At 43.6% G+C, this 25,113-nt stretch overlaps 3 protein-coding genes across 3 annotated transcripts in view; all 3 read right to left on the bottom strand.

Moving 5' to 3' along the window:
* Positions 1-22,234, bottom strand: part of dcaf11 (ddb1 and cul4 associated factor 11) — a 70,780-nt gene extending 48,546 nt beyond the window's left edge. Inside the window, exons 1-2 of the mRNA XM_088282913.1 lie at positions 22,032-22,234; positions 11,876-12,098 (exon numbers count right to left, since the gene is read on the bottom strand). Of these exons, the coding sequence (XP_088139039.1) occupies positions 11,876-12,084 (209 nt within the window). The 5' untranslated portion in view covers positions 12,085-12,098; positions 22,032-22,234. The remainder of the gene's footprint in view (positions 1-11,875; positions 12,099-22,031) is intronic.
* LOC148317968 (uncharacterized) lies at positions 6,673-11,857 on the bottom strand. The gene is made up of 3 exons (XM_088282928.1): positions 8,063-11,857; positions 7,252-7,305; positions 6,673-7,162 (listed from the first exon to the last, which is right to left on the bottom strand). Exons 1-3 carry the CDS (start codon positions 8,184-8,186, stop codon positions 6,849-6,851), a joined length of 492 nt encoding a protein of 163 aa, XP_088139054.1. The 5' UTR covers positions 8,187-11,857; the 3' UTR covers positions 6,673-6,848.
* A 1,405-nt stretch (positions 22,235-23,639) lies between the features above and the next one.
* Positions 23,640-24,275, bottom strand: LOC148317966 (uncharacterized). Its single transcript, XM_088283539.1, has one exon. It carries the CDS (start codon positions 24,273-24,275, stop codon positions 23,640-23,642), a length of 636 nt encoding a protein of 211 aa, XP_088139665.1.
* Positions 24,276-25,113: the final 838 nt, after the last annotated feature.

Here is a 25,113-nt window from a genome sequence, read left to right as displayed (position 1 = left end):
TTGTGTGAAATGTTTTGTGAATACAACTCTCGTTTCTACGACTATAAATCTTCACGCCGCACGAATTGCCAGCTGAGGATACAAATCGCTTTGGGAAAGGATGAATCTGCCCAACATGCAAATTAGGATGACGTCACACAGGCAACAGCCAGGTCCCAAAGGAAGCCAGTCGAGAAGAGCCAAGATGGCTGCAATGTAAGAGAACGTGTTGTTCAGATAGTCAAGGGGTTTTGTGATTAACAACAAGTTATGTAAGTACAATTAGATTTTTTCTTTAAGCTTTCACGCATCCAACCATGTATTTTGAAGTGAGACACGATTTTTGGTGATGGGAAAGGGAGTTAAAGGGAAAAAAAGGAAGAAAAGCAATAACTTGTCGATAGATGAGCCCTCAGTCATGTCTAGCGGCGACACAGCTGCCGCGGTAATAATGGAAGAAGTTGATGAAAATGTGGGACTTTCAAGCTTTAATTTGCTCCAGAACGGTACTCCAAAGAAACCGGCACAGAAAAGAGCAAAGCAAAGCGAAGATGACGGTGGTATTCTAGCGGCAATTCAGGTTCTATCTGCTAAACACGATGAGACTTTTCGGAAAATATCAACCATTGAGAAAACAACAGAGGCCACCTCACAAGAAAAACTAAAAAAAAACAAAACTAACTGCGACAGTCCGGCAACTAACGTTAGATGTTAGACAACAAAAAGAAAAAGGAAAACAAATGGAGAAGGAAATTAAGAAACTCCAGGCTGATAATAAACTCCTGAAAGCAAGTATTGCAGAGACCCATCGCTACAGCCATCGCTGGTCATTAAAGATTCATAGAATAAAGAAAGAAGACAGCAAGGATATTAGGACCATAGTCATCACCATCCTGGAGGGAACTGCACCTTCCACCCGAGGTTGCTTGAAGGAGGGAATTGACATCGTTCATCGCGTTGGACAGAAACGTCCAGACGGCTCGACCCGCTCAACCATGGTCTTGTTTGCTTTGCGACAACACTGGGATGCTGTTTGGAAGGAGGCGAAAGGTTCCAAGTTTCTTCTTGACAACAAGCTGAGGATCACCGAAGCTTTGTCCCCAGAGGATAAAGCTGCAAGAGAAAAGCTTTGGCCTTTGGTCCAGAAAGCAAGAGAAAGTGGGGAAAAAGCTGTTTTCCGTGGTCCTTTCGTCTTCATAAATGGGAAGATGATGGACTTTCCACAGGTAACTTAGAATAAATTGGTCTCTTTGACTAAGTGGGCTAATCCGGAACAAAACATGTTTTCTGTAGAATGTTTGAGACTGTGCAGACTTTCATTTAACGCTTTTTGGAGACAATTATTATTATTTAATGTGAACTTGAATTTAAATAATTTTGAATGTTATTTTATTTGTTTGTTTAATAGTTTATTTTTTAATTTATTTATTTTCTACACTAGAATACTTTGAAAACAAGGTGGTTTTGAATTTTTGAAAATATTTGTTTTGATTACAAAAGGTACCTTAAATTTATCTGCGTGTGTGTGTGTGCGCGTGTATAAGTATGTATGTATGTGTGTATGTATGTTTTTTTCTTTATATTATCTGTCTGTATTATTTATTTATATATATTTATATGCATATTTTATTTATTTACATTTTCTTCAAACCATTCCTAGAAGTTGTTGCAATAATCCCTCATCCTACAACTGCCTGACAACTTCAGTTACTAAATAGTCTGTTTCCCACATTGGTAAAGTCTTACACCTACTTAAGATCCTTTATTCTTCAAATTTGTTTAACTCACTATTGTGCCGTGAGAGCAACATGTTATTTTACTAAATGTTTAAATCATTTAAATGGTTGTTAATCACCACCTCTTCAGATGTTTTTCTAAAAGAGCATTTCTTGTCTGGTATTTCAAATTTCAAGTTTTCTACTTTGTTTTCATGGATTATCTGTTTAATTCTCTTAATTTTATGTCCTTAAATGTTAAAGGTTTGAGGGATATTACTAAGCGTAAGGCAATTTTTTTGTTTTGTAAAAAATCAGAAGCTGATTTAATTTCACTTCAGGAAACACATTCTGGCGAGTCAGACGTTAATTTCTGGAAAACACAATGGGGGAATTTATCTTATTTTAGCAATGGCACTAATCATTCTGCAGGGGTCTTGATTTTCTTGCATAAATTCAAAGGAGACGTTCTTGAGATAATATCTGCTAGTGATTGTAGATGGATTCTGCTGATAGTTAAACAAGACAATGCCACATTTATCATTTGCAACATATACCGATTTAACTCTCATGCTACTAATAAAATATTAATTGAATTAATAAATACAAAATTAAAGGACCTTAACAAAACATACCAAGGAGCCTTCATTATTCGACGTGGCGATTTTAACGTGCCCAGATGACACAAAGGATAGATATCCTCCTAGATTATCCCAAAGCTCAACAAATAATAACCTTGTGTCATTGCTTTGCTCTCATCTCTCACTGACTGATGCATGACGATTTTTTAACCCCAATGTGGTGGAATTCACTTGTGTAATAGAAATGCAACACTGCCCCATTAACAGATCACATGCAAATAATTTTAAAATTGGGTAAAACTGAGGAGAACCTTGGTCTAAGAGGATACTGGAAATTTAACAACTCTTTAATTTGTGATGATTCATTCAATAACTCCATCAAATCTTTAATAAATGGCATTCTAAATGATAGGGCGGACAACAACTTTAGTAAGAAATGGGAGTTTTTCAAATTCAAAGTCCGATTTCTATAAAAAGAAGTATAGAATTACAGAAAGAGAAAAGAGAAAAACTTCCATGAAGCTGAGCTGATTGATAAACTCTATTAAAAAATAATCTAACTTCAGAAGAACAACTTGAATTGAAAGAGATTCAACTACAAAGGGACCAAATATACTTAGATATGGCAAAAGGAGCATTTATTAGATCTCGGGCCCGGGGGTTAGAGGATGGGGAAAGAAATACTAGTTATTTCTTTGCTCTTGAGAAAAGAAACATTAAAAGAAACTCAGTTACTGCTCTTAATATTGATGGAACTCCCTCTCATGATCAAAAGTTGATATCTGATTTTGTAAGCAAGTTTTACAAAAAAATAAAAATTGTCCTTGGCAGAAATTCAAGATGCTCTCATTTCTATGAAAAAGGGGAGACCCCCCGGAATTGACGGACTCTCTGTTGAATTCTACGTCCATTTCTGGGATCATATCAATATTCCTTTAAATTTAATGTACAGAGAATGCATCAGTCAGGGAGAGAGGACAACGAAGATGAAGCAAGTAGTTATATCACTTATTCCCAAACCTAATAAAGATCCTTTATTAATAGAAAACAAAACATTTCACCCTCTCAATTTTGATTCGTACTCACAAAAAAAAAAATAATAATAAAATTAAAACCCTCACAACACTGATTCGTACTCACAGGGAAATAATTACGGATATGAATCTTACATTTGCTGATACGGTTCGTTTGATTACGCGTTTGCCTTTTTGACAGCGATCTTACTCCATAAGGCAGAAACATTGCACTGCATCGTCGTTGGCTAAGGATCATCTCTGTTGGTAGACTTATTGGGTCGTGTTGGTTCTAAATGAGGCGGACTAATCCTTACAGGATCGACGCTCACAATTCCTTAAAATTAATCACGACTCATTGTGCTCTCTTTTCCACAGATTGAGCACATCACTACCGGATTATCTGGTCAGGTGTTTGGCAGCGTCCTGCGCAATTCTTGAAATTGTTTGTCAAATTATAAACGTGCATTAAAATACATCTTATTTTAAATGGATTGTAACAGTAATATGTAGTTTTTAACTGCGGAGAAAAAAAAATCTGGAAAAAAGTACAGTATCCCTTTAATTGCCTCGTTTTTTTTCCCCACTTCACTTTAAACTTCCTTGTAACTCTAACTTTGGCTCACAACAGAAAGCAAACACAATTTAAAAACATTTAAGAAAATAAAACCAAGAAACTGTTCCGAAACGCAAAAACACATTAACTGGGGCTCTTATGAGTGAAAGTAACATTGTAATTGTCATACATACTTTGTTTTATGCTATTATTCAAATGGCTGGTTGAAAATTATGGAAAAATCTGTAGGCAGTGGGCAGCGATAATAAAATCCAATTTACATTAAAAGCGGACTCAAGGACTTCCGGTTTCGGATCGAAAAGGGATGGTCGCTTAATCTAAACGCTCCCGACGAAAATGTGAAAATTGCCCAAAAGTGAACTTAATCTACAGCGAATTGGACAAAGATGAGTTGTAAGGGGGCACCGATGCCGTCCAAAAAGAACAAGAGGGGTAAGAAACTACCAACGGAACAAGTTGAAGACGACGGGATGCAGCTAACAGATGAAGCTAACGATAGTTCCACCGGCGCTAGCCGCGGGGCCTCGTCCGCCTCGGGCTATGATATTGACGAAGGAGAGGTGAATCTGCTGATGTTGCTGAAGGAGCTAAGGTATATCGGAAAAGAAGTGAAAGAATTCCGAAAAGACACGAAAGCGCAACTCCAAGACATCAGAGGAGAGCTGAATAAAGCCAACGCGAGACTCGACGAAGTTGAAACCAGGATTGCTGGGCACGAAGACAAGTTACAAAACTTCGACGTACTGGACGAGATAGTGATAATGCAAGAAAAACTGAACTCTAAAATGCTTTCTATGGAGGCGTACTCGAGGAGGGAGACTCTGAGAATTTACGGCATTCCGGAAGGTGTGGAGTCGGGATCTCAATCCATGATTTGCTTTGTGGATGAGCTACTTAGGGCAAGTTTTGAAATTCCCGACTCGACTACACTGCAAATACAGATGGCGCACAGGGCAAGGCGATCTCCCCCAGCGGATGGCGCCCAGCCCCGATCAATTCTGGTGAGGTTTTTATGCTTTACAGTCAAAGAGGAGGTGCTGTGTCTTGAATAGAGAAGAGGGGATTCGTGTGGAAAGGCAATAAAGTGAACATCGATCACGACTACCCACCGGAAATCATGGTCATGAGAAAGGAGTACACGGAAGCACGAAGGGTCGTGAAGGACAAGAACCTGCTGTTCCGGACACTCTTCCCGGCACGCCTGAAAGTGTTTTATGACGATGGAGTGTAGATCTACGGAACGGTGGAGGAGGCGACGGCGGATATGGCGAGACGAGGGCTCCCGGTGACTGTACTGAAACCACCGGCTACGCTCAGCGAGAAACTACGGAGGTGCGCATCGTGGCAACAGAGTACCAGGAGGCGTCATCGGCAGACTCGGGAGGCGACGGGATTCAAGGAGAAGCTGCAAGTATACAGACGGGATGAGAACTAGAATCATGTTTTTTTTTGGACGTTATGGTAGGATGCAAAAAATGTCGGGGGGAAAAAAAACTGATGTTGATTACCAAAAGAAGAAGTGTCATCACAGTAGAAGGCCCCCTGTTACAAGGTTTAGAAAGGGGCACGCCTTCAAAAGCTGAGGGAGGCAGTGGAACAACACCACTGCTGGAAGTGCAGATAGGAGTGGTTAGACTGTTATCTTTGTTCTGCTTGTTACGCTTTTCGTTCTGTTATTTTTTTTTTTTTTTTTGTTGTTTTGTTTTTATTCCTTCTTTTCCACATATTACCCTATGTTTATTCCTGGAGCGGGGTGCCAGCTGATGAACGTACTGGTATTACGACCAAATGCAGAGTGAACAAGTGAAAGTTTTTTCTTTTAATGTGAATGGAATTCTGAATGCGATCAAGACAAACAAAATATTATCTAAACTAAAGAAAGAAAGAGCCCAAATTGCCTTACTCCAAGACACATGAACCATTCGGATCATCTGAGGCTAAGAAAAAAAGGTTTTAAGTTTGCGTTCTCCTCATCTTATAATTCTAAACATAAACAGGGGGTGGCTACACTTATTTCGGGGTCACTCAATTATGAACATATATGTGACGTTAGCGATGAGGAGGGTAGATATGTAAAGACAACAGGAAAAATTGAGGGCTCTGAAATAACTATTATTAATGTATACGCGCCTCCCAGGAGTGATTGGCAATTCTACAGGAAGGTGTTACATTTAATGGTTGATTCTCATGGTCTAGTCGTCTGTGGTGGAGACGTTAACTTTAGACTTAATCCCAAACTGGACTCCACAAATCCAACTAGCCGAATCACTCATCTGATGCGAAAAATTAAATCTTATCTGGAAGAAATTGGGATAATTGACATTTAGCGTGAGTTACATCCATCCGGCAGAGATTACACTCACTATTCTAACTCATTTAAGGTTTATGCTAGACTTGATTATTTTCTTATGTTTAACTCATTAAATACCAGCCATTTTCACTGGAGCAACCCGCTCAATCCCAGCGTTTTCCTGGGTTTTGACTAATATTGCAAGGCCCACAGAATATTGTATTCTAATGCTATATAGACATAGAGCACACCAAAAGAAATATGAGACTCTCTTCTTTCAACAGAAAAAAAAAGTTTGTTTCTATCTTTTTCCATTCTTGAGCAATCGGCATTTGAAAATAGCTAAATTTCATGAAAACTCCAATCCCTGGGGAAAAAACTGAGAAAATGAGCTTTTTGTAAACTGATGCATTTCGACCATAATTTGAACTTTGACACTATTATTTATGGCTTTTATGACACCTCTAACATCTAAATAATGCATGCCTTCTATAAAATAACAAAAAAAGCACAAAAAATATGTTTTTGATAACAAAATAAATTTATTTGCACATAACAAAACGACTGAACTGTTGAACTATGTACAAAAATGAAATACATCAGTGTCATACATACTTTTTTTTTGTGTGATATAAAATAAAACAGTTGCCTTGATGCAAGGGCACACAACATAGTTCACGCCACATTCTTGTTTCACTCCGTTTGCCTTTGCGCAAACAGACCCGACACTTTCGTTGTGGTCTGGCTTTGCTGGTCCGTGGCAAATAGGCGAGCTTGTGTTTGTCCACTGGGGTTTGTGTGAAAATAATTGTCTGGGAAGTGATTGGTGGCATCCGCGATGTGCTGCAGAAGCTCATCCATGAGAAACAGCTGCAGGAAATCAGCTGGCTCCTCAGACTCCAAATGGGCAGCGGCATTCAGTGGTCCAGGGGTTGCTGTAAAGTCGATTTTCCTCGGTTGCCATCCAGTGTGACGCCATCCGGAACCACTGCTTCCTGATGCACAACCTGTAAATTACAGAAATATAAACAATTGGAAATATATATTTATTGCTGCATTTTATTGCTGGCGTGTGAAGTTTCATATTATAATTTACCTTTCTTTACACCAACAAGACGAGGAGGAACTTTCTTGCCGCGGGATGCACAATCTGTTAATTTTAGAAAGTATGTATGATTACCACACCATTCAGTATTGTTGTTTCCTCGTAGGGGAGGAGATACGCTCGCGTGTAACTGCACATTTACGCGACATTTTCTGCCCGCAAGATGCATGATATGTACAATAGAAGCATGAGGGCTAAAACCACATGTTCAATGGTAACTTGCGAGCGTTTACTTCCTCGTCGGCGAGGACTTACGTTCGCGTGTAATTGTGCAATAGGCGCCCGGACGAGAAAGTCAGCGAGCAAGCTCGCGTCTAACTGCACATTTACGCGACATTTTCTGCCCGCAAGATGCATGATATGTACAATAAAAGCATGAGGGCTAAAACCACATGTTCAATGGTAACTTGCGAGCGTTTACTTCCTCGTCGGCGAGGACTTACGTTCGCGTGTAATTGTGCAATAGGCGCCCGGACGAGAAAGTCAGCGAGCAAGCTCGCGTCTAACTGCACATTTACGCGACATTTTCTGCCCGCAAGATGCATGATATGTACAATAAAAGCATGAGGGCTAAAACCACATGTTCAATGGTAACTTGCGAGCGTTTACTTCCTCGTCGGCGAGGACTTACGCTCGCGTGTAATTGTGCAATAGAGGAGGCGGCCGGACGAGGAAGTCAGCGAGCAAGCTCGCGTCTAACTGCACATTTACGCGACATTTTCTGCCCGCAAGATGCATGATATGTACAATAAAAGCATGAGGGGTAAAACCACATGTTCAATGGTAACTTGCGAGCGCTTACCTCCTCGTTCGGGGGGATCTGGTGAGGACTCTCGGCTGCTTTGGCTATTGTATGAAGGCAGGCGATGCAGGCCGCAAGGCACCTCTTTAGACGCCTGTTTGTTGTGACGACGACGAAGCGTCATCCTCTCAACCAAAGCGTCGCCATCGCCTTGATGCTTTTAGGAAGCTTTTTTTACAAAAAAGCATTCCTCGATCGTCATTTGCTTGGAGGATTTCATTGCTAACGCTACTAATGCGACTGCTGCTAGTGCTGCTAATGCTGCTAGTGCTGCCGATGCTGCTGCTAACCGCGCCGCTCTCCACACTTATACCGTCTACCCCAGGATCCCGCCCCCCATTTGTAACTCTGGCGCAGATTCAAGGCGGATCTTTTGCACCTCTGCCCCCTGCTGGGTGATCTTTACATGATTCACAATGCGGACAAGGCTGATTCTCAGTCAGAGGTTGCATCAGACCCTTATGTACACTTGGGAAGCTTTTTTTACAAAAAAGCATTCCTCAATCGTCATTTGCTTGGAGGATTTCATTGCTAACGCTACTAATACTACTGCTGCTACTGCTGCTAATGCTGCTAGTGCTGCCGATGCTGCTGCTAACCGCGCCGCTCTCCACACTTATACCGTCTACCCCAGGATCCCGCCCCCCATTTGTAACTCTGGCGCAGATTCAAGGCGGATCTTTTGCACCTCTGCCCCCTGCTGGGTGATTTTTACATGATTCACAATGCGGACAAGGCTGATTCTCAGTCAGTGGTTGCATCAGACCCTTATGTACACTATGACGTAAAAAAGACAGGAAACGTACTTATACGTCTTTGGTAGAGGGCGCCATTGCATTAAAAGACATCTTTGTACGTCTAAGGGAGTAAATGAGTTAATGTAGACATATTTAAAGTTAAAGACTGTGACATTCTTACAAGGGACCTGTCTGATCATAGCTCTGTATCCCTGACTTTGCAGATGGATAGGAAAAAACTATCCACATTGTGGAAATTAAACTTTAACACACTCAATGATCCTGCTATAGAAGGGGTCCTCAATCCTGTTCCTCAAGGGCCGGTGTCCTACAGGTTTTCCATCTCTCCCTGCTGCAACACAGCTGATTGAAATGATCAGATAATCAGCAAGGTCTGCAGAAGCTAGATAACGATTGCTCAGGTGTGTTGCACCAGGGAGAGGTGGAAAACGGGCAGGACACCGGCCCTCGAGGAACAGTTTTGAAGAGCCCGGTGCTATAGTATCTAAAATTAGGGATGACATGAAGATATTTTTGGATATAAACAACACAGGAGAAGTCTCCCCCGCTATTCTATGGGACACGCTTAAAGCGGTAACGAGAGGCAACTTAATTTCCATAACCTCCCATCTTAAACGCCTCAAAAGGCAGAAACTTGCAGATCTACAGAGAAGGTTGAAATTGAAGGAAGGGGAAGATATAAACAACCCAAATCCCACCACAAGGCAGGAAATCCAGAAACTACAAGGAGAAATTGATGATATTTACACACGAGGCCCAAAAAAATCTAACTTTTCTAAAACAGAAATATTATGAGCTCGGGGGCAAATCAACAAAATATTTTGCCTACAAGTTGCGTAGACAACGAGAGGAGAATACCATTTAAAGAATTAAGAATCCAAAAACAAATATGGTGGAAACAAAATTGGATAAAATTCAGGAATGTTTTGAAATTTATGACAGGGATCTATACTCACTGCCAAGCGCCTTGGGAGAGAATTACATAGATGCCTTTCTCAGCTCTTTAGACCTTTCTTTGCTCTCTAAATTGCAAAATGAAAATTTGCTCAAACATATTACATCGGAAGAAGTTGAAGCAGAAATCAGGAAAGGCAGGAGGACTTGATGGCTAGGACTGTCATTGGTATCGTAGTTTCAGGCAAATATTGAACCCACTACGATTGAGAACATTTAATTACGTCTTACTACAGGGGAAAAAGCAACTCTATCGGTTGTTCCAAAAGAGGGGAAAGACAGGAAGGAATGTGCGAACTATCGGACGATTAGTGTTCTCAACCTAGATTGCAAACTTTTTACATCTATTCTCGCCGGAAAATTGGAGAAATTACTACCGTGCCTAATTAATTTAGATCAAACCGGATTTATTCATCATAGACAAACAACTGACAACATTAGAAGAATGCTGCACATCGTACAAAATGTCCACAAGAACAAAACAGAATCAATCATAGGGAGTCTAGATGCCGAGAAGGCCTTTGATTCGGTTACATGGGCCTTTCTGTACAAGGTGTTGGAGAAGTTTGGTTTTGAAGACAATTTTATTTGAGTAATCCAGTCGTTGTATGATAAGCCGTCAGCCTGGATCAAAATCAATGGGGATCTTTCTGGAGTTTTTTTTCTGAAGCGAGGGTGTAGACAGGGCTGCGCAATTGCACCTTCTCCTCTTTGATTTCTTTATAGAGCCACTTGGCCAAATTATAAGACAAAATATAAATATCAAAGGTGTAGCTATATTAGGAGTCAAACACAAAGTGGCAATGTTTGCTAATGATGTACTGGTCTGGGGGAGCCAGAGAGCTCGTTTCAAGAATTGATGTCAACCCTGACCAAATTTGGTCAGCTCTCAGGTTACAAAGTGAACGTCTGAAAAACACAGGTGATGACCCTAAATTTTACGGCCACTGAGACATTACGTAGAGGCTTCAAATTAAATTGGGAAAATGAGAATATTAAATAATTAGGGATACAACTAACTAAGGACCTCTCAGAACTCTTCCGGGCAAATTACCTACCAATATCGCTCAATATCAAGACAGATGTACAAAGGTGAAATCTGGTGCCCTTCCTGAGTCTTACTTCAAGGATAAACGCGGTTAAGGTGAGTATACTCCCCCGTCTGCTTTACCTATTTGGGAGTTTGCCTGTTGAGGTTAGAGAGAACCAATTTAGAGAATGGGACAAGTGGATTTCCAGGTTTATTTGGCAGGGCCATAAACCTAGGATTAGATAAGCCACCCACCAACTCCCAAAGGAAGGTGGAGGTTTGGGCCTCCCCTCATTAATAAATTATTATTATGGCGCTCAAATAACTCCTATTCTTTACTGGTACAACGATACATACACCGCTACGTGGAAAGTGTTGGAGTGTGGTCTATCATCTCAATTTCCTATCCAAGCTGCGATAGCAAATAGGGGCTTGATGGAGCATTTGATTAAAGTAGGGAACCCATGGTTGACCCACACGCTTCGGGTCTGGCAGAGGCTGATGAGTTTTTGTGGGACTCACGAGATGCTAAAGATATTTAGATGGTTTGCTAACAATTCTGACTTTGCCCCTTTTAAACTTGACCCTAGCTTTAAATTGTGGGACAAACACGGCCTCACAACTTTTTTTTCACTTACTCACAAGGACGCTGTCCACAGCTTTGAAGCCTTGCGAGACAGATACGGTATAGCCCAGAGCGAATTTCACAGATATCACAGCTCTGTTTGCAGTTCTATATACTCTACTCTTAACCTGGAAAATATCTAAGTTCTTTACTGTGTTAATGTGGATTATTGTATTTCACTTTATTCCAATGGTGAATTGCATTTGCTCAAGAAAAATGGACATTGTTTGGGATGGACGTAATTGACTGGGAATGGACAGACACGCTATAGTCACAGAAGATAATATTGTTTTGTTCTGCTCCTTGACATGTGAATCTGTTATTTCATGGTTGGAAAGGTTCTAAATAATGATAGAATGTCAAAAAAAAAAAAAAAGATCGGAGTCAAAAATGTAGAGAAAGTTGCTCTTCTGGTCATTGTGTTAGAGTCGACAAAATGTATTTACCTCCTCAGTAGGTAAGCCAGCACTTCAGCTAAGTCAATGTCCTCCTCTGATGCTGACACTGTCTCTCCTTGCTGCGTGTTACTGCTGCTGCTGCTGCTATTACTACCGCTGCTGCTCTGGTTTTGCTCTTCTACTTCGGACTGATCAACCAGGTTGCCACTGGAAGATCCCCTTGGACCAGACATCCCAGAACTGGACTGAGAGCCCATAGACTGAAGAGCACCTGACCGGAAAAAAAAGATCTAAGATTAACATGACATTTGAGGTAGGGACGGGCATTTAACTACATTTCCTTGATCAGACGATATTTTTGATTTTATATATATATATATATATATATATATATAGATATATATATATATATATATATATATATATACGGGTAGAGAGAGAGAGAGAGTGAAATTCATGTTATAACAAAAAAACTAAACAAATTATTATTAAAACTTGTTTTTTTATTCCCCAGCCATTATTTTTGTATTTATTCAATTACTTCTTTTTGTATTTATTTAATTACTTCAACTTTTACCTGCTGGTACGCCGTCCGGTGTGCCCTGTGAAATGAAAGGTGGAATTCTTCATTTATTTATTTATTCATTCATAACTGACAGCCTCGCGCTCCGCTCATGCCCGGGCGGAAGTTGTTCCTCTTCGGCTTAACTGCCACGCACGCCGGCCGGTCTCCTCCGGAGCTCTCGCACGGTCCCGAGCTAAGCGAAATGTCGCCGCGCTCGTGCCCGGGCGGAAGGTGCTCCTATTCGGCTTAACTGTGACACACGCCCGCCCTCCTCCCCCGGAGCTTCCATTCGGTTAAACTTAGGGGCCGCTTGGCACCGCCCGTGCCCGGGGAAGGTGCTCCTCTTCGGCTTAACTGTGACGCGAGCATGCCCTCCTCCTCCGGAGCTTCCATTCGGTTAAACTTAGGGGCCGCTTGGAACCGCCCGTGCCCGGGGAAGGTGCTCCTCTTCGGCTTACTGTGACGCGAGCATGCCCTCCTCCTTCGGAGCTTCCATTCGGTTAAACTTAGGGGCCGCTTGGCACCGCCCGTGCCCGGGGAAGGTGCTCCTCTACGGCTTAACTGCCACGCACGCCGGCCGGAGCTCTGGTACGGTCCGAACCGCGCGAAACGTCGCCCCAAATCGTGCCCGGGGGAACGTGCTCTTCTTCGTCCACTCTCTTCTTCGTCCACTCTCCTCTTCGGCGCACGCCGGCCGTCTAACCGCTCCAGCGCCCCCTCGTGCCGCTCGGCGAAACTACAATGCCCCCGAATATTTTTTAGACCCGCGAAGCACTGAAGCCGTGAAAGGTGAAGCGCGAAGTAGCGAGGGTTCACTGTATATATATATATATATATTAGTGCTGTCAAGTGATACATTTTTTTTAACTAATTAATCGCAAAATATTCCATGATTAATCATGATAAATCACATTTTTCAACTACTATTTTTTGCGAAGCTTATAACAGATATTTACTTGAATAATATCTTGGAATTGATATAAAATCACCAAATATGAAGTACATTTAATTCAAAGACTGTTCTAATAGCTTTCTTGGATTCTTGAATGCGATCTAAATGGAGACATCTTTTTAGGCATTTATTTTCGAAACATTTCTAAAAACTGCCCACAAGTGCCACACTCCAGCAGTCGGGATATTGAGCTGATAGCTGTTAGCATGTGTCCGTTCTATTTACCGAGGGAGTTTAGCCATGTGATCGTGGTGGCGGCGTACGTGCCACCCTCTGCTAACAGTGAGTCGGCCTGTGACGTACTGACTGCAGCTGTGAGCAGGCTACAAACACAGCACCCAAATGCCCTGCTCCTTATCTCTGGTGACTTGAGTTATGCTTCTCCTTCCTCCTCTCTGCCTTCATTCACACAATATGTCACCTGCCACACCGGAGACAATAAAATATTGGACCTTTTCTATGCCAACACCAAGGAGGCGTACACATCACTGCCCCTCCCCCGCGAGGCAAAGCTGACCACAACTTGGTTGCTCTCTTGCCTGTGTACAAATCTCTGGTCCGCAGGCAGCCAGCTGTGACACGCACAGTTCAGAGATGGTCTGGAGAAGCCGAGGAGGCCTTAAAGGACTGTTTCAACACAACTGTGTGGGAGGTATTCAGCGAAGCCCACAGGGAGGACATTAATGGTCTAACAGACACAATTACAGACTATTAATTTCTGCATGGAGAACACCATTCCCACCAGGACAGTAAGATGTTTCTCCAACAACAAACCCTGGATCACACCGGACATCAAAGCTCTCCTGAAGGAGAAAAAGAGGGCTTTTGTGTCAGACGACAAGGAGGAGCAGAAGAGAGTGCAACGTCAGCTGAGAAGGAGGATCTGAGAGGGGAAAAAGTCCTCCAGGATGCGGATGGAAGAACAACTGCAGCGGAACCATGCCAGGGAAGTCTGGAGGGGCCTGAACACCATCTCAGGCCACGGACAACCAGGTAAGTCCCAGAAGGGGGGGACTTCAGTGGGTAAATGAGTTGAACCTATTTTTCAATAGGTTTCATTAAATGCCTGCCCCCGCTCAGTCTCCCCTGCTGCAGCCCCCACCAACTCCTCCTGCCACTGCGAACGAGACCCTCTCTCCCCCACTCTCTCCTCTCCCCCTCTCTCTCCGCTCTTCTCTCCCCTCTTTCTCTCCACGGGCTCCAGTTCCCAGCCACATCAGACAACCACCACTTCCTCCTGCTCAGCCTTGTTCCTCATAACATCATAGGTGAAGAACCAGCTGAGGACGATGAAGGCGAGGAAGGCAGCAGGTCCAGATGGGATTAGCTTCCAGCTCCTCAAATCCCGCGCAGACCATCTGTGTAGAATGGTCCAGCACATGTCCAACCTGAGCCTGAAGAAAGGCAGAGTCCCCCAGCGGTGGAAAACATCCTGCCTGGTTCCGGTTCAAAAGACAACCCATCTGAAGGAGCTCAACAACTTCAGACCAGTGGCGCTGACGTCTCATCTGATGAAGACCCTGGAGAGACTGGTCCTCGTCCATCTGAGCCCCCTGGTCAGCTCCTCAATGGACCCACCCTAGTTCGCATACCAGCCTGGCATCAGTGTGGATGATTCCATCATCTACCTGCTCCACACTTCACTCTCCCACCTGGAGAAGGCGGGGGGCACGGTGAGGATCATGTTATTTGATTTCTCCAGTGCTTTTAACACCATCCAGCCTACCCTATTGGGAGAGAAGCTGGAGCAGGCGGGAGTGGCCCACCACCTCATCACATGGACCCACGAACCGGCCACAGTACGTGAGAACACAGGACTGTGTGTCTGACGTGCTCCTCTGCAGCACGGGAGCGCCGCAGGGAACTGTTCTGGCTCCCTTCCTGTTCACCCTCTACACCTCGGACTACAAATACAATTCCACAACCTGTCACCTGCAGAAGTTCTCTGATGACTCTGCGATTGTCGGCCTCATCACTGACGGAGACGATAGGGAGCACAGAGGGGTTACGCAGGGTTTTGTGGACTGGTGTCAGCAGAACCGCCTCCAAATCAACGCTGGGAAATCCAAAGAGCTGGTGGTGGATTTCTGCAATCGTCGGCACTCTTCACCTGCACCGGTGAATATCCAGGGAACAGACGTTGAGAGGGTCTCAACTTACAAGTACCTGGGTGTTCATTTGAACAATAAACTGGACTGGAGCAACAACACAGACGCTCTCTATCGGAAGGGTCAGAGCAGACTCTTCCTACTCAGGAGGCTGAGGTCCTTTGGAGTTCGGGGGACACTCCTCAGGAACTTCTATGACTCTGTGGTTTCATCGGTCCTTTTCTATGGAGTGGTCTCCTGGGCAGGAGGCATCTCGGGCCGGGACAAAAAGAGACTGGACAAACTAGTGAGGAGGGCCAGCTCTGTCCTGAGCTGCTCCCTGGACTCTGTGGACTCAGTGGGGGTCATGAGGATGACGGCAAAACTGTCATCAATGCTGGACAACCCAGCCCACCCACTCAATGACACTCTTAGAACACTCCACAGTTCCTTCAGTGATAGACTGTTACACCCTCGCTGTACGAAAGAGAGATTTCGCTGCTCCTTCCTGCTGGGTGCTGTCAGACCTTTTAACAAGAACATTGGGTCAGGCCTACAAACGGGCGGGCATTAGTGCAATTGTGCAGTCCTATGACGGAATTTACACTACTACTGTACTTTCAGCCAATGATGTACTTAAATATTGACCAATGATGTATTTTGTTTCCCATTACAGTATTCTTATTACAGTACTTTTATCACTGCAGTATTTTCTATCATTGCAGTACTTTACTATTACAGTACTTTTATCATTGCAGTATTTTCTATCATTGCAGTACTTTTACTATTACAGTACTTTTATCATTGGAGTATTTTCTATCATTGCAGTACTTTTACTATTACCGTACTTTTATCATTGCAGTATTATCAGTCATTCAGTATTTTTTTATCATTGGAGCGTTTTTATTCATTTCCCCTCCGCATCATGGACAGGCATAAGGAGTGTTTCCTTACACTTGTATATGTTGGATATACGTTTGTACTGTGTATATTTGCATGCTTTTTATGAATGCCTGCTGCTAATGTTCTACATTAACGGCTACATTACGCCACCGACTCTGTTAGATCTATATCTTTGCTGCTGTAACACCTCAAATTTCCCCATTGTGGGACTATTAAAGGACATCTTTATCTTATCTTTATCTTTGTCGTTTTTTGAGTAGATGGTTTTACATCGGGTCCCACTAAATAGTCTGAATTGGTTATAAAGGGGCTCGTAATAGCATTCAAATGATTAATTAGCGTGGGGGTGAACAAGACGGTCTGCGTAGTCTCTACAGTGTAGCGTGCTGCTTTTATGAAACAAACCAAAAGTTGCTGTGTTCTAAAAAAGAAAAGATAAATAGAAAACGCATGTCCTACGATGTGACTATTGTGCATGCGCACATCGCAATCGCGATGTTAAAATCGCATATCATGCAGGCCTAATACATATATATTTGGGCTGCACGACAAATCAAAATCTAATCGACATCGAGGTTTGACGTAGTGCGATTATCTAATCGCAAGACAGTGAGGTTTTGTATTGTTTTTCCTCTCTCCCCCAACCTTTGGCGTTTTGAGTGACGGATGAATTAGCCAACCAGAATTGTCGATGCTCGGGTCTTAATGGCGCTGGCCAGTGTTGTTGGCTAACACGTGTTAGTCTGCGCTCCGGTGACTTCAGTCAGCGCAGTCCGACAATAACACACGTGCACCTCTGTTTTTTTCTGTGATTGCCGTGTCCCGAAGTGGATGTAATGGAAGTAACTTCGGCCACCGTAGATGAGGAGAGGGAGATGCTCGTGCTATAGACGGCGGTACATCTATTATTTGGACGTACGGCAGATTCTACAAAAATGAACCGTATAAAAAAAAGCATCAGATCCAGAGGCAACACGACCAACCAACGTATTTCAACCTTTAAAACAGCACCACCGATTTGAGTATGAAGCCTGTCAAACAGATTCGGAAACAGATGACTGGAAGGCAACACTAGCGGTCATTCACGTGCTAAGCTAAGATCGCTAACAGTAGCATTCACGTTATGAAAACAAATTGGCATCGGAAAATTATCTCGTATTTGTGTGTACCGACGACAAGCTCCTTCTCAGAGCATCTTTTCAGCACAAATGGCAACATTGTTACTTGTGATCGTGCATGTCTGATACAAGCAATGGTGAATATGCTCCTTTATCTAGCCCCCTCAAAACTAATACAATACAATATAATCGCCGTCTTGTACTTTTCATCAAACGGTGACATTGGTGATTTGTATTATAATATTGATCAAATTCTTTATCTGAAACGAAACTGACTCATAATCGTAGTTTTGTGAGCATTGTGACAAGCGTGTGTGGCGCGTGGGTGTGTGTGCAGTGGTGAGCGAGGAAATGAAAGACAAGTAGGGCTGGGCGATGAAACGAAATTTTACCATTAGGTTTTTTTTTTCAAAATCATGCAGCCCTAATATAGACACATTTTATATTTATATATATTTATCTATTTATATTTATCTATTTATATATATATATTTATCTATTTATATATATATATATATATATATATACATATATGTGTATATTAGGGCGATATGACCTCAAATCAATATCCCGGTAAATTGGGCAATTTTACCTTGATAACGATAAATGCGCGTGTACCGTTGTTTTTTTCTGTCATTGCCGTGTACTGAAGTGGATGAAATGGAATTAACTTCTGCCGCCGTCGACGAGGTAAGGGAGATGCTCGTGCTATAGACAGGCGGTATGTCTATTATTTGGACGTACGGCAGATTCGACAAAAATGAACCGCATCAAAAAAAAAAAAAAAAAAAAAAAACATCAGATCCAGAGGCAACACGACCAACGTATTTCAACGTTTAAAACAGCACCACCGATTTGAGAATGAAGCCTGTCAAACAGATTCAAAATTAACAGATGAAGGGGAGGCAACAACTCGCGGTCATTCACGTGCTAGGCTAAGATCGCAAGCAGTAGCATTCACGTTTTGAAAAAAATTGGCATCGGAAAACTATCTCCGGATCATTTTTGTTTTAAACCTCTTTTTCGTGATGGCGTCGAATTGCTTTCACTTTCGTTTTTGCCCCGTGAAAAGTTGTTGCATTCGTGATTTGTCGATGTTTGGACTTCTTATCATAAGGTGTTATAATAAAGGCATCTGTCATTGTTTTTTGAGTAGATGGTTTTACATCGGGTCCCACTAATGAGTCTGAACTGGTTATAAAGGGGCTCGTCATAGCATTCAAATGGTCGGACAGGTTTGTTGTGTTACCTCGTGTTGCAGCAAGAACGGCGAGGCACTGTCGGCAGAGGATTTTTTGTGTGTTGTACATTCCTTTTTATGGCTGAAATAATTCCATATTTTGGATGTTGACTTTCTTTTGGGGACTAACTACTGCCGCCATCGTCTTTTCCATGTCGCCTGTTAGAGTTTTCAGAGAGCACAGTCGTGGCGGTGAGAATCGAGGGGGTGGGGGAGTGGCCAGTGACTGGCAGGAGGGAAGGGGTGATTGAGACAGGCTGTGGAGAGCATACGTAGCCTGCTGTTTCTATGAAGCTAAACAAATTTTGCGTGCTCTAAGAAAAAAAAAGACATCGCACGTCCTACGATGTGACAATCGTGCATGCGCACATCTCAATCGCGGTGTTTAAACCGCACGTCGTGCAGCCCTAGCCCCGAGTGTGATTGTGAGTGCTATCATTACAGTACTTTTATCATTGCAGTATTTTCTAGCATTGCAGTATTTTTACCATTACAGTGCTTTTATCATTGCAGTATTCCTATCATTGCAGTATTTTCTATCATTCAGTGTTTTTTTTTTATCATTGCAGCGTTTTTATTTATTTCCTCTCTGTACCATGGAGAGACATTAGGAGTGTTTCCTTACACTTGTATATGTTGTGGGATGTAAGTGTGTATATACATGGGGATTTGTGAATATACGTTTATACTGTGTATATGCTTTTTATGAATGTTTGCTGCTGTTATACATTAACAGCTACATTACGCCACCGCCTCTGTGTGATCAATATCTTTGCTGCTGTAACACTGCAAATTTCCCATTGTAGGACTATTAAAGGACATCTTTATCTTTATTTACTGGTTGTGTGCCCTGCAATTGGTTGGCAACAAGTGATGTTTTTGTCAATGATGATGATGATGATGATGATGATGATGATGACGAAAATATTTCATTAATGGCCCTTTTTTTCATGACAATAACAAGACAATGACGAGCTATGTGGGTCTATGAAGGAGAAAACATGACCTGACATAATTTTTCGGTGACAAAGAAATTGTTAGCCGGTTGTCCGTCAGAATTTATGACATCCGTTTCTATAGTACATGTAATCAGTCTTTCAAAAAATTGCAATGCAGGTGCAACCGAGCCTCGTTTGGGCACGCCCCCACAGCACGCAGAGTGCACGCGTCGCACACTACGAGTGAGAAACAGTGAGTCACAGGAAGACGCCAGCCAAGCTCCGCCATTCGTATTAGCAAGAGTCATTTTGGAGAGAAGCGCTTTCCTAAAAGTGAATCAAACTAAGGAGGCTACTTTGGTCTGATAACAGCAAGAGGTTACAAGTAAAGAAGACTTTTGTTTGATAGTTTGTACAACTGATCGGCCAGGCTGACAATCGGCAACTGCCTTTTTTTTTTTTTTTAATGTCAAGGCCGATCAATTAAATGATAGGTTATTTTGGCTCGCTGCAGCGCACTTCTCTCTCTTTCTCTGTTGAGCTTGTCGCCCTGCCTGCAAAAGCAGATTAGCCAGCTCACAGCACCAACTGATTGTTTCCTTGTGCAGTGAGTAGCAGCCAATCAGCAGTAACCTCCCTGTTTGCTTTTTCACCTCGAGTCACACGCACTACAACAGACTTTGCCGAAATTTGTTTTCATTGAACTATAATACATGCAGCTGAGCCTGGGAGCTCAGTGCACATTTTGTTAGACTATTCTATTCTCAAAGATCTAAAAAAGCTTTAACGTGTATTAAATCACTAATGTTGTTTCATAAACACGTGCTTAAAGGCATTTAAACCAAGTCAAGTTTTGGAGTTTTTATTTTTCGAACTTTTGTCACCGTATACCCCTTTTTGTAACCAATGAATATGAGCTTGACATATCAGTTATTGGCCTCCATGACTACTAATATCGGCTCTGAAAAAAGAGTATCGGTCTGTCACTAGTTTGTACTTTTGCTACTGTATAACAACAAGTCTACTACTCATCTATGTTGTAAAAACATTTATATTTTGTTCATGTTGCTTTAAGTGAAATAAAGCTAGTTGCCAAAAGAAATGATTTGGTTCGTATGTTGGCGCAATGAGCATTGATTCCACTGTCACTACTTTTATATGTTTGTGATGCATAAGTAGTCGACCAGAAAGTCTTTGCTATTGGGTGGAAACCTTTTATCCCTATTTTTTAACTAAAACGGACGAAAACCTATTTGAATTTTCGTCGACTAAATTCACAAAAGAACTAGACTAAAACTTTTTTTTTTAGTTTCCGTCACTTAAACCAAGACTAAAACCTTTTTGAGTTTCCATCGACTAAAACTAGATTAAAACCTTTTTGAATTTTTGTCACCTAAAACTATAATGAATATGAATGAGTGTACCCCGCCTACTGCCTATCATAATAATAAGGTTCCCACCCAAAAGCAAAGCTGATGGACTATTAAGGATTATGCTATACAGTGGTAACAGTGGAATCAATGCTAATTGACCCAGAACTAAAACGTTTTATTTGGCAACTATTGAGGCTTTATTTCACTTAAAGCAACTAGCAAAAGACTTGTAATAGACTTGTTCTATAATACAGTAGCACAAGTACAAACTCTATCAACACATATGTCTTGTTTACTTGCACCAGTTTGCGGTTTTCAGAGCGAAGTAGCCTTGCGAGTGTCGCAGTCGCCATGGTCCGTCAAAGGAACGCGTCTCAGTGTGTGCGAGCCGAGACGAATGACCGCAGACTTGTTCGCGCAACACCAGTATGTGTGACGGTGCGTTCGCGACGCATGCGCCCTGCGTGCTGTTCCGGTGGTGGGCGTGCCCAAACGAAAGATAGATTGCACTTCATTGCAATGTTTTGAAAGACAATTTAGATGTACAATAGGAAGGGATGTCATGAATTTTGAGCGTCGGACAAACCACACGCTAACAATTTGCAGTGTAAATGACGCGTTTCCAGGAAATTACATCTACTGTACACTTCTTGTTGTAAACAACAAAACAACGTCTCCGCTTAATACAATACAATTTTATTTATATAGCGCATTTCATAACCGCTGTAGTTGTAACAAAGCGCTTTCCATGCTGTATAGTAACTTGTCAGGTGCATCTGCACCCTTCCACATTTCCCCATTATGTAACTTGAATCTCATGGTCAGCTAGCTAATTCATTACTACTGAAGTTATGCAGCTTTGTAACTGCTAATTGACGGGACTGGTTTCAGTCATCTCTTCATTAAAAATGTTAAGCAAACATATCGAGAAAGCAGCATTTGTACTGTTTGCTTCCCGTGCTCATGCTACATGAGCCGATATTCGGGTGAGCTAGCACCAAAGCTAACAACTTTGACGTCCACATTACCGTTTGGATGTCAAACGGCCTCCTTGACACCACTCCGTGGCTGCTTGCCCCGTTGTGTTACGTCGGTTGAGTGCAACATAAAACGTCTTGTGGTTGTTGAAAAATCCCAGGGTTGGCAGCACGAGGCTTCATCTGTCGGCCAGGGGGGAATACGCCATGTTGTTTACAAAAGTGTGCCTCTGCCCCTTCGACGTCACGTCACTGGCAACGAGGCAACGAATATGCTGTAATGAATTATTATAATTCTACCATACTCTTATCGAATTAACTTTGTGATTAATAATATAATATAATATAATATAATATAATATTGTATAATATAATATAATATAAAATAATATAATATAATATAATATAATGCACCCTGCCTACTGCCCGAAGATAGCTGAGATTGGCTCCAGCACCCCGCGACCCTAGTGAGGAGAAGCGGTGCAGAAAATGGATGGATAATCTAATCTAATCTAATCTAATCTAATACAATACACCCTGCCTACTGCCCGAAGATAGCTGAGATTGGCTCCAGCACCCCGCGACCCTAGTGAGGAGAAGCGGTGCAGAAAATGGATGGATAATCTAATCTAATCTAATCTAATCTAATCTAATCTAATATAATATAATATCATACCATATATCATATCATATCATATCATATCATATGGGGCGGCACGGTGACCCGACTGGTTAGCACGATGGCCTCACAGTGAGAGACAGCATCGGTCATGGGTTTAATCCCGGCTCTGGCCAACCTGTGTGGAGTTTGCATGTTCTCCCTGTGCCTACGTGGGTTTCCTCCCACATTCCAAAAAACATGCATGGCAGGTCGATTGATCACTCTAAATTGCCCCTAGGTATGAGTGTGAGCGTGGGTGGTTGTTCGTCTCTGTGTGCCCTGCGATTGGCTGGCAAGCAATTCAGGGTGTCCCCCGCCTACTGCCCGAAGATAGTTGAGATTGGCTCCAGCACCCCCGCGACCCTAGTTGTTGGGGTATGCTTTTCCAGAGCCGCCGGAAAAACAATGTAGGGACTCCACAAACGCAGGCACAGAGAAGTGGGGTTCTTAATAAAAGGTATTTATTAATACAACAAAAATTCTTCTGTACACTATAACTATAACTACAATCACACGATACCGAAAAGTGCAACACAAAACGCTGGTGGAAAACCGCACCAGGAAAATAACGACAAAAACAAAATCACTTGCAAAAGGCAAGGAACAGAACGGAACGGATGTCGCTTACCACCAAAGGATAAGGAAAGCCAATCGAGGAACGGACGCGACCGAGAAGGACAAAGGCTGAGAGCGGAGTCATTAACCAGAAACGAGATCGAGAAATACGTGAGGCAAACAACGAGGAATCGAGAATCAACACTTGGGTCATGAACGTGAGCAAAGTAATAATCCGACGCTGAGACGTCAGCGCAGCGCGTTTAAGTAGCGTAGTAATCACTGAAGTCAATGGGCAACAGATGCGTGGCAGGTGGGCGCGTCTCTCCAGCCGTGATGACAAGACAGGAACGGGTGCTGGAGGGAACGCCCCCACGTCAGCTGAGCAGACAATAACAACACAAGGCATGACAAGAACGGACCATGACAGTACCCCCCCCCCCTTAACGGACGCCTCCTGGCGGACCACCTGGCTTGGCAGGATGAGTAGCGTGAAAGTCCCGAATCAGAGAAGGACACACGATCCAGGAGCGAGGAACCCATTGTCGCTCCTCCGGACCATAGCCTTCCCAGTCGACCAGGTACTGGAACCCTCTGCCCCTGCACCTAGAGTCCAAGATCTCCCGCACCGTGTACACAGGACCACCTTCGATGATTCTCGGAGGCGGAGGTGGGATGGATGGAGGAACCAGGGGACATGAAGACACCGGCTTGAGCAGTGACACATGGAACACCGGATGTATCTTGATGGTGGGGGGAGGCTTGAGCTTGACAAAAACCGGGTTGATGACTGCCTCCACCTCCAACGGTCCCACGAAGCGCGGGCCCAGTTTGGGGGAAGTTCCCGCCAGGTTGAGGTCGCGGGTGGACAGCCAAACCTTGTCGCCAACCTTGTAGACCGGGACCGGGCGTCGACGACGATCAGCAATCCGCCGATTGCGATCGGTGGTGCGGGACAAGGCCGCCCTGGTCTCCCGCCAGACGCGATGTACCCGCTTGAGGTGTAGCTGGACGGAGGGAACCTCGACCACCCCCTCCTGGGATGGGAAAAACGGTGGCTGGTAGGCGTAGGCGGTCATGAAGGGGGAGCGCCCCGTGGCGGACGAGACCAGCGTGTTGTGCGCGTACTCCACCCATGGCAGATGGTCGGCCCACGAGGACGGACGATCGAGGCACACGCAGCGCAGGGCAGCTTCTAGGTCCTAGTTCGTCCTCTCTGATTGCCCGTTGGACTGGGGGTGGTAGCCGGAGGATAGGTTGGACGTGGCCGCCAGGGACCGGCAGAAGCGCTTCCACACCCGGGACACGAATTGAGGCCCTCGGTCGGACACCAAGTCCATGGGTATCCCGTGAAGCCTGAAAACATGAAGCACAAGCAGATTTGCAGTTCTAGGGCCGACGGGAGCTTAGGCAGGGCGATGAAATGGGCTGACTTGGAAAAGCGATCTACAATGGTGAGTATGACGGAGTTGCCCCTAGAGGCGGGCAAACCCGTGACAAAGTCCAAAGCAATGTGTGACCGGGTCGTGGAGGTATCGGCAAGGGATGCAGGAATCCCGCTGGAGGCTGATGCGAAGCTTTACTCGAGGCCCAGGCGGTGCAGGCCTTGACGAAGTCCGTGACGTCCTTCCCCAACTCAGGCCACCAGAAGCGTTGGGCAATGAGCCCGAGGGTACGGCGGGCCCCGGGATGGCATGCCACTCTGGAGGAGTGGCCCCACTTCAGCACCTCTGAACGGAACTGGGCCGGCACAAACAATCGGCCCTCTGGACACCCGGACGGGTTGTTGACTTCATCCTGCGCCCCCGGGATCTGCTGCTCTATCTCCCACCGTAGAGATCCCACCAGGCGGTGGTCTGGTACCACGCTATCCGGTCCCGGTCCCTCCTCGATAGGGTCTTGAATGCGTGATAGGGC

This window comes from Idiotropiscis lumnitzeri, chromosome 19 (assembly GCF_059441095.1).
Source record: "Idiotropiscis lumnitzeri isolate Australia: NSW breed Sydney's pygmy pipehorse chromosome 19, RoL_Ilum_1.0, whole genome shotgun sequence".
NCBI classification, from domain to species: domain Eukaryota; kingdom Metazoa; phylum Chordata; class Actinopteri; order Syngnathiformes; family Syngnathidae; genus Idiotropiscis; species Idiotropiscis lumnitzeri.
This window is presented reverse-complemented; position numbering and strand designations above follow the sequence as displayed.

Coding starts and splice junctions, on each gene's coding strand:
- LOC148317966 (XM_088283539.1), bottom strand. CDS start 24,275: ATGACCGCCTACGCCTACCAGCCACCGTTTTTCCCATCCCAGGAGGGG.
- LOC148317968 (XM_088282928.1), bottom strand. CDS start 8,186: ATGACGCTTCGTCGTCGTCACAACAAACAGGCGTCTAAAGAGGTGCCT. Junction 7,306..8,062: donor AGATCCCCCCGAACGAGGAG/GTAAGCGCTCGC, acceptor TAAAATTAACAG/ATTGTGCATCCCGCGGCAAG. Junction 7,163..7,251: donor TCTTGTTGGTGTAAAGAAAG/GTAAATTATAAT, acceptor TGTAATTTACAG/GTTGTGCATCAGGAAGCAGT.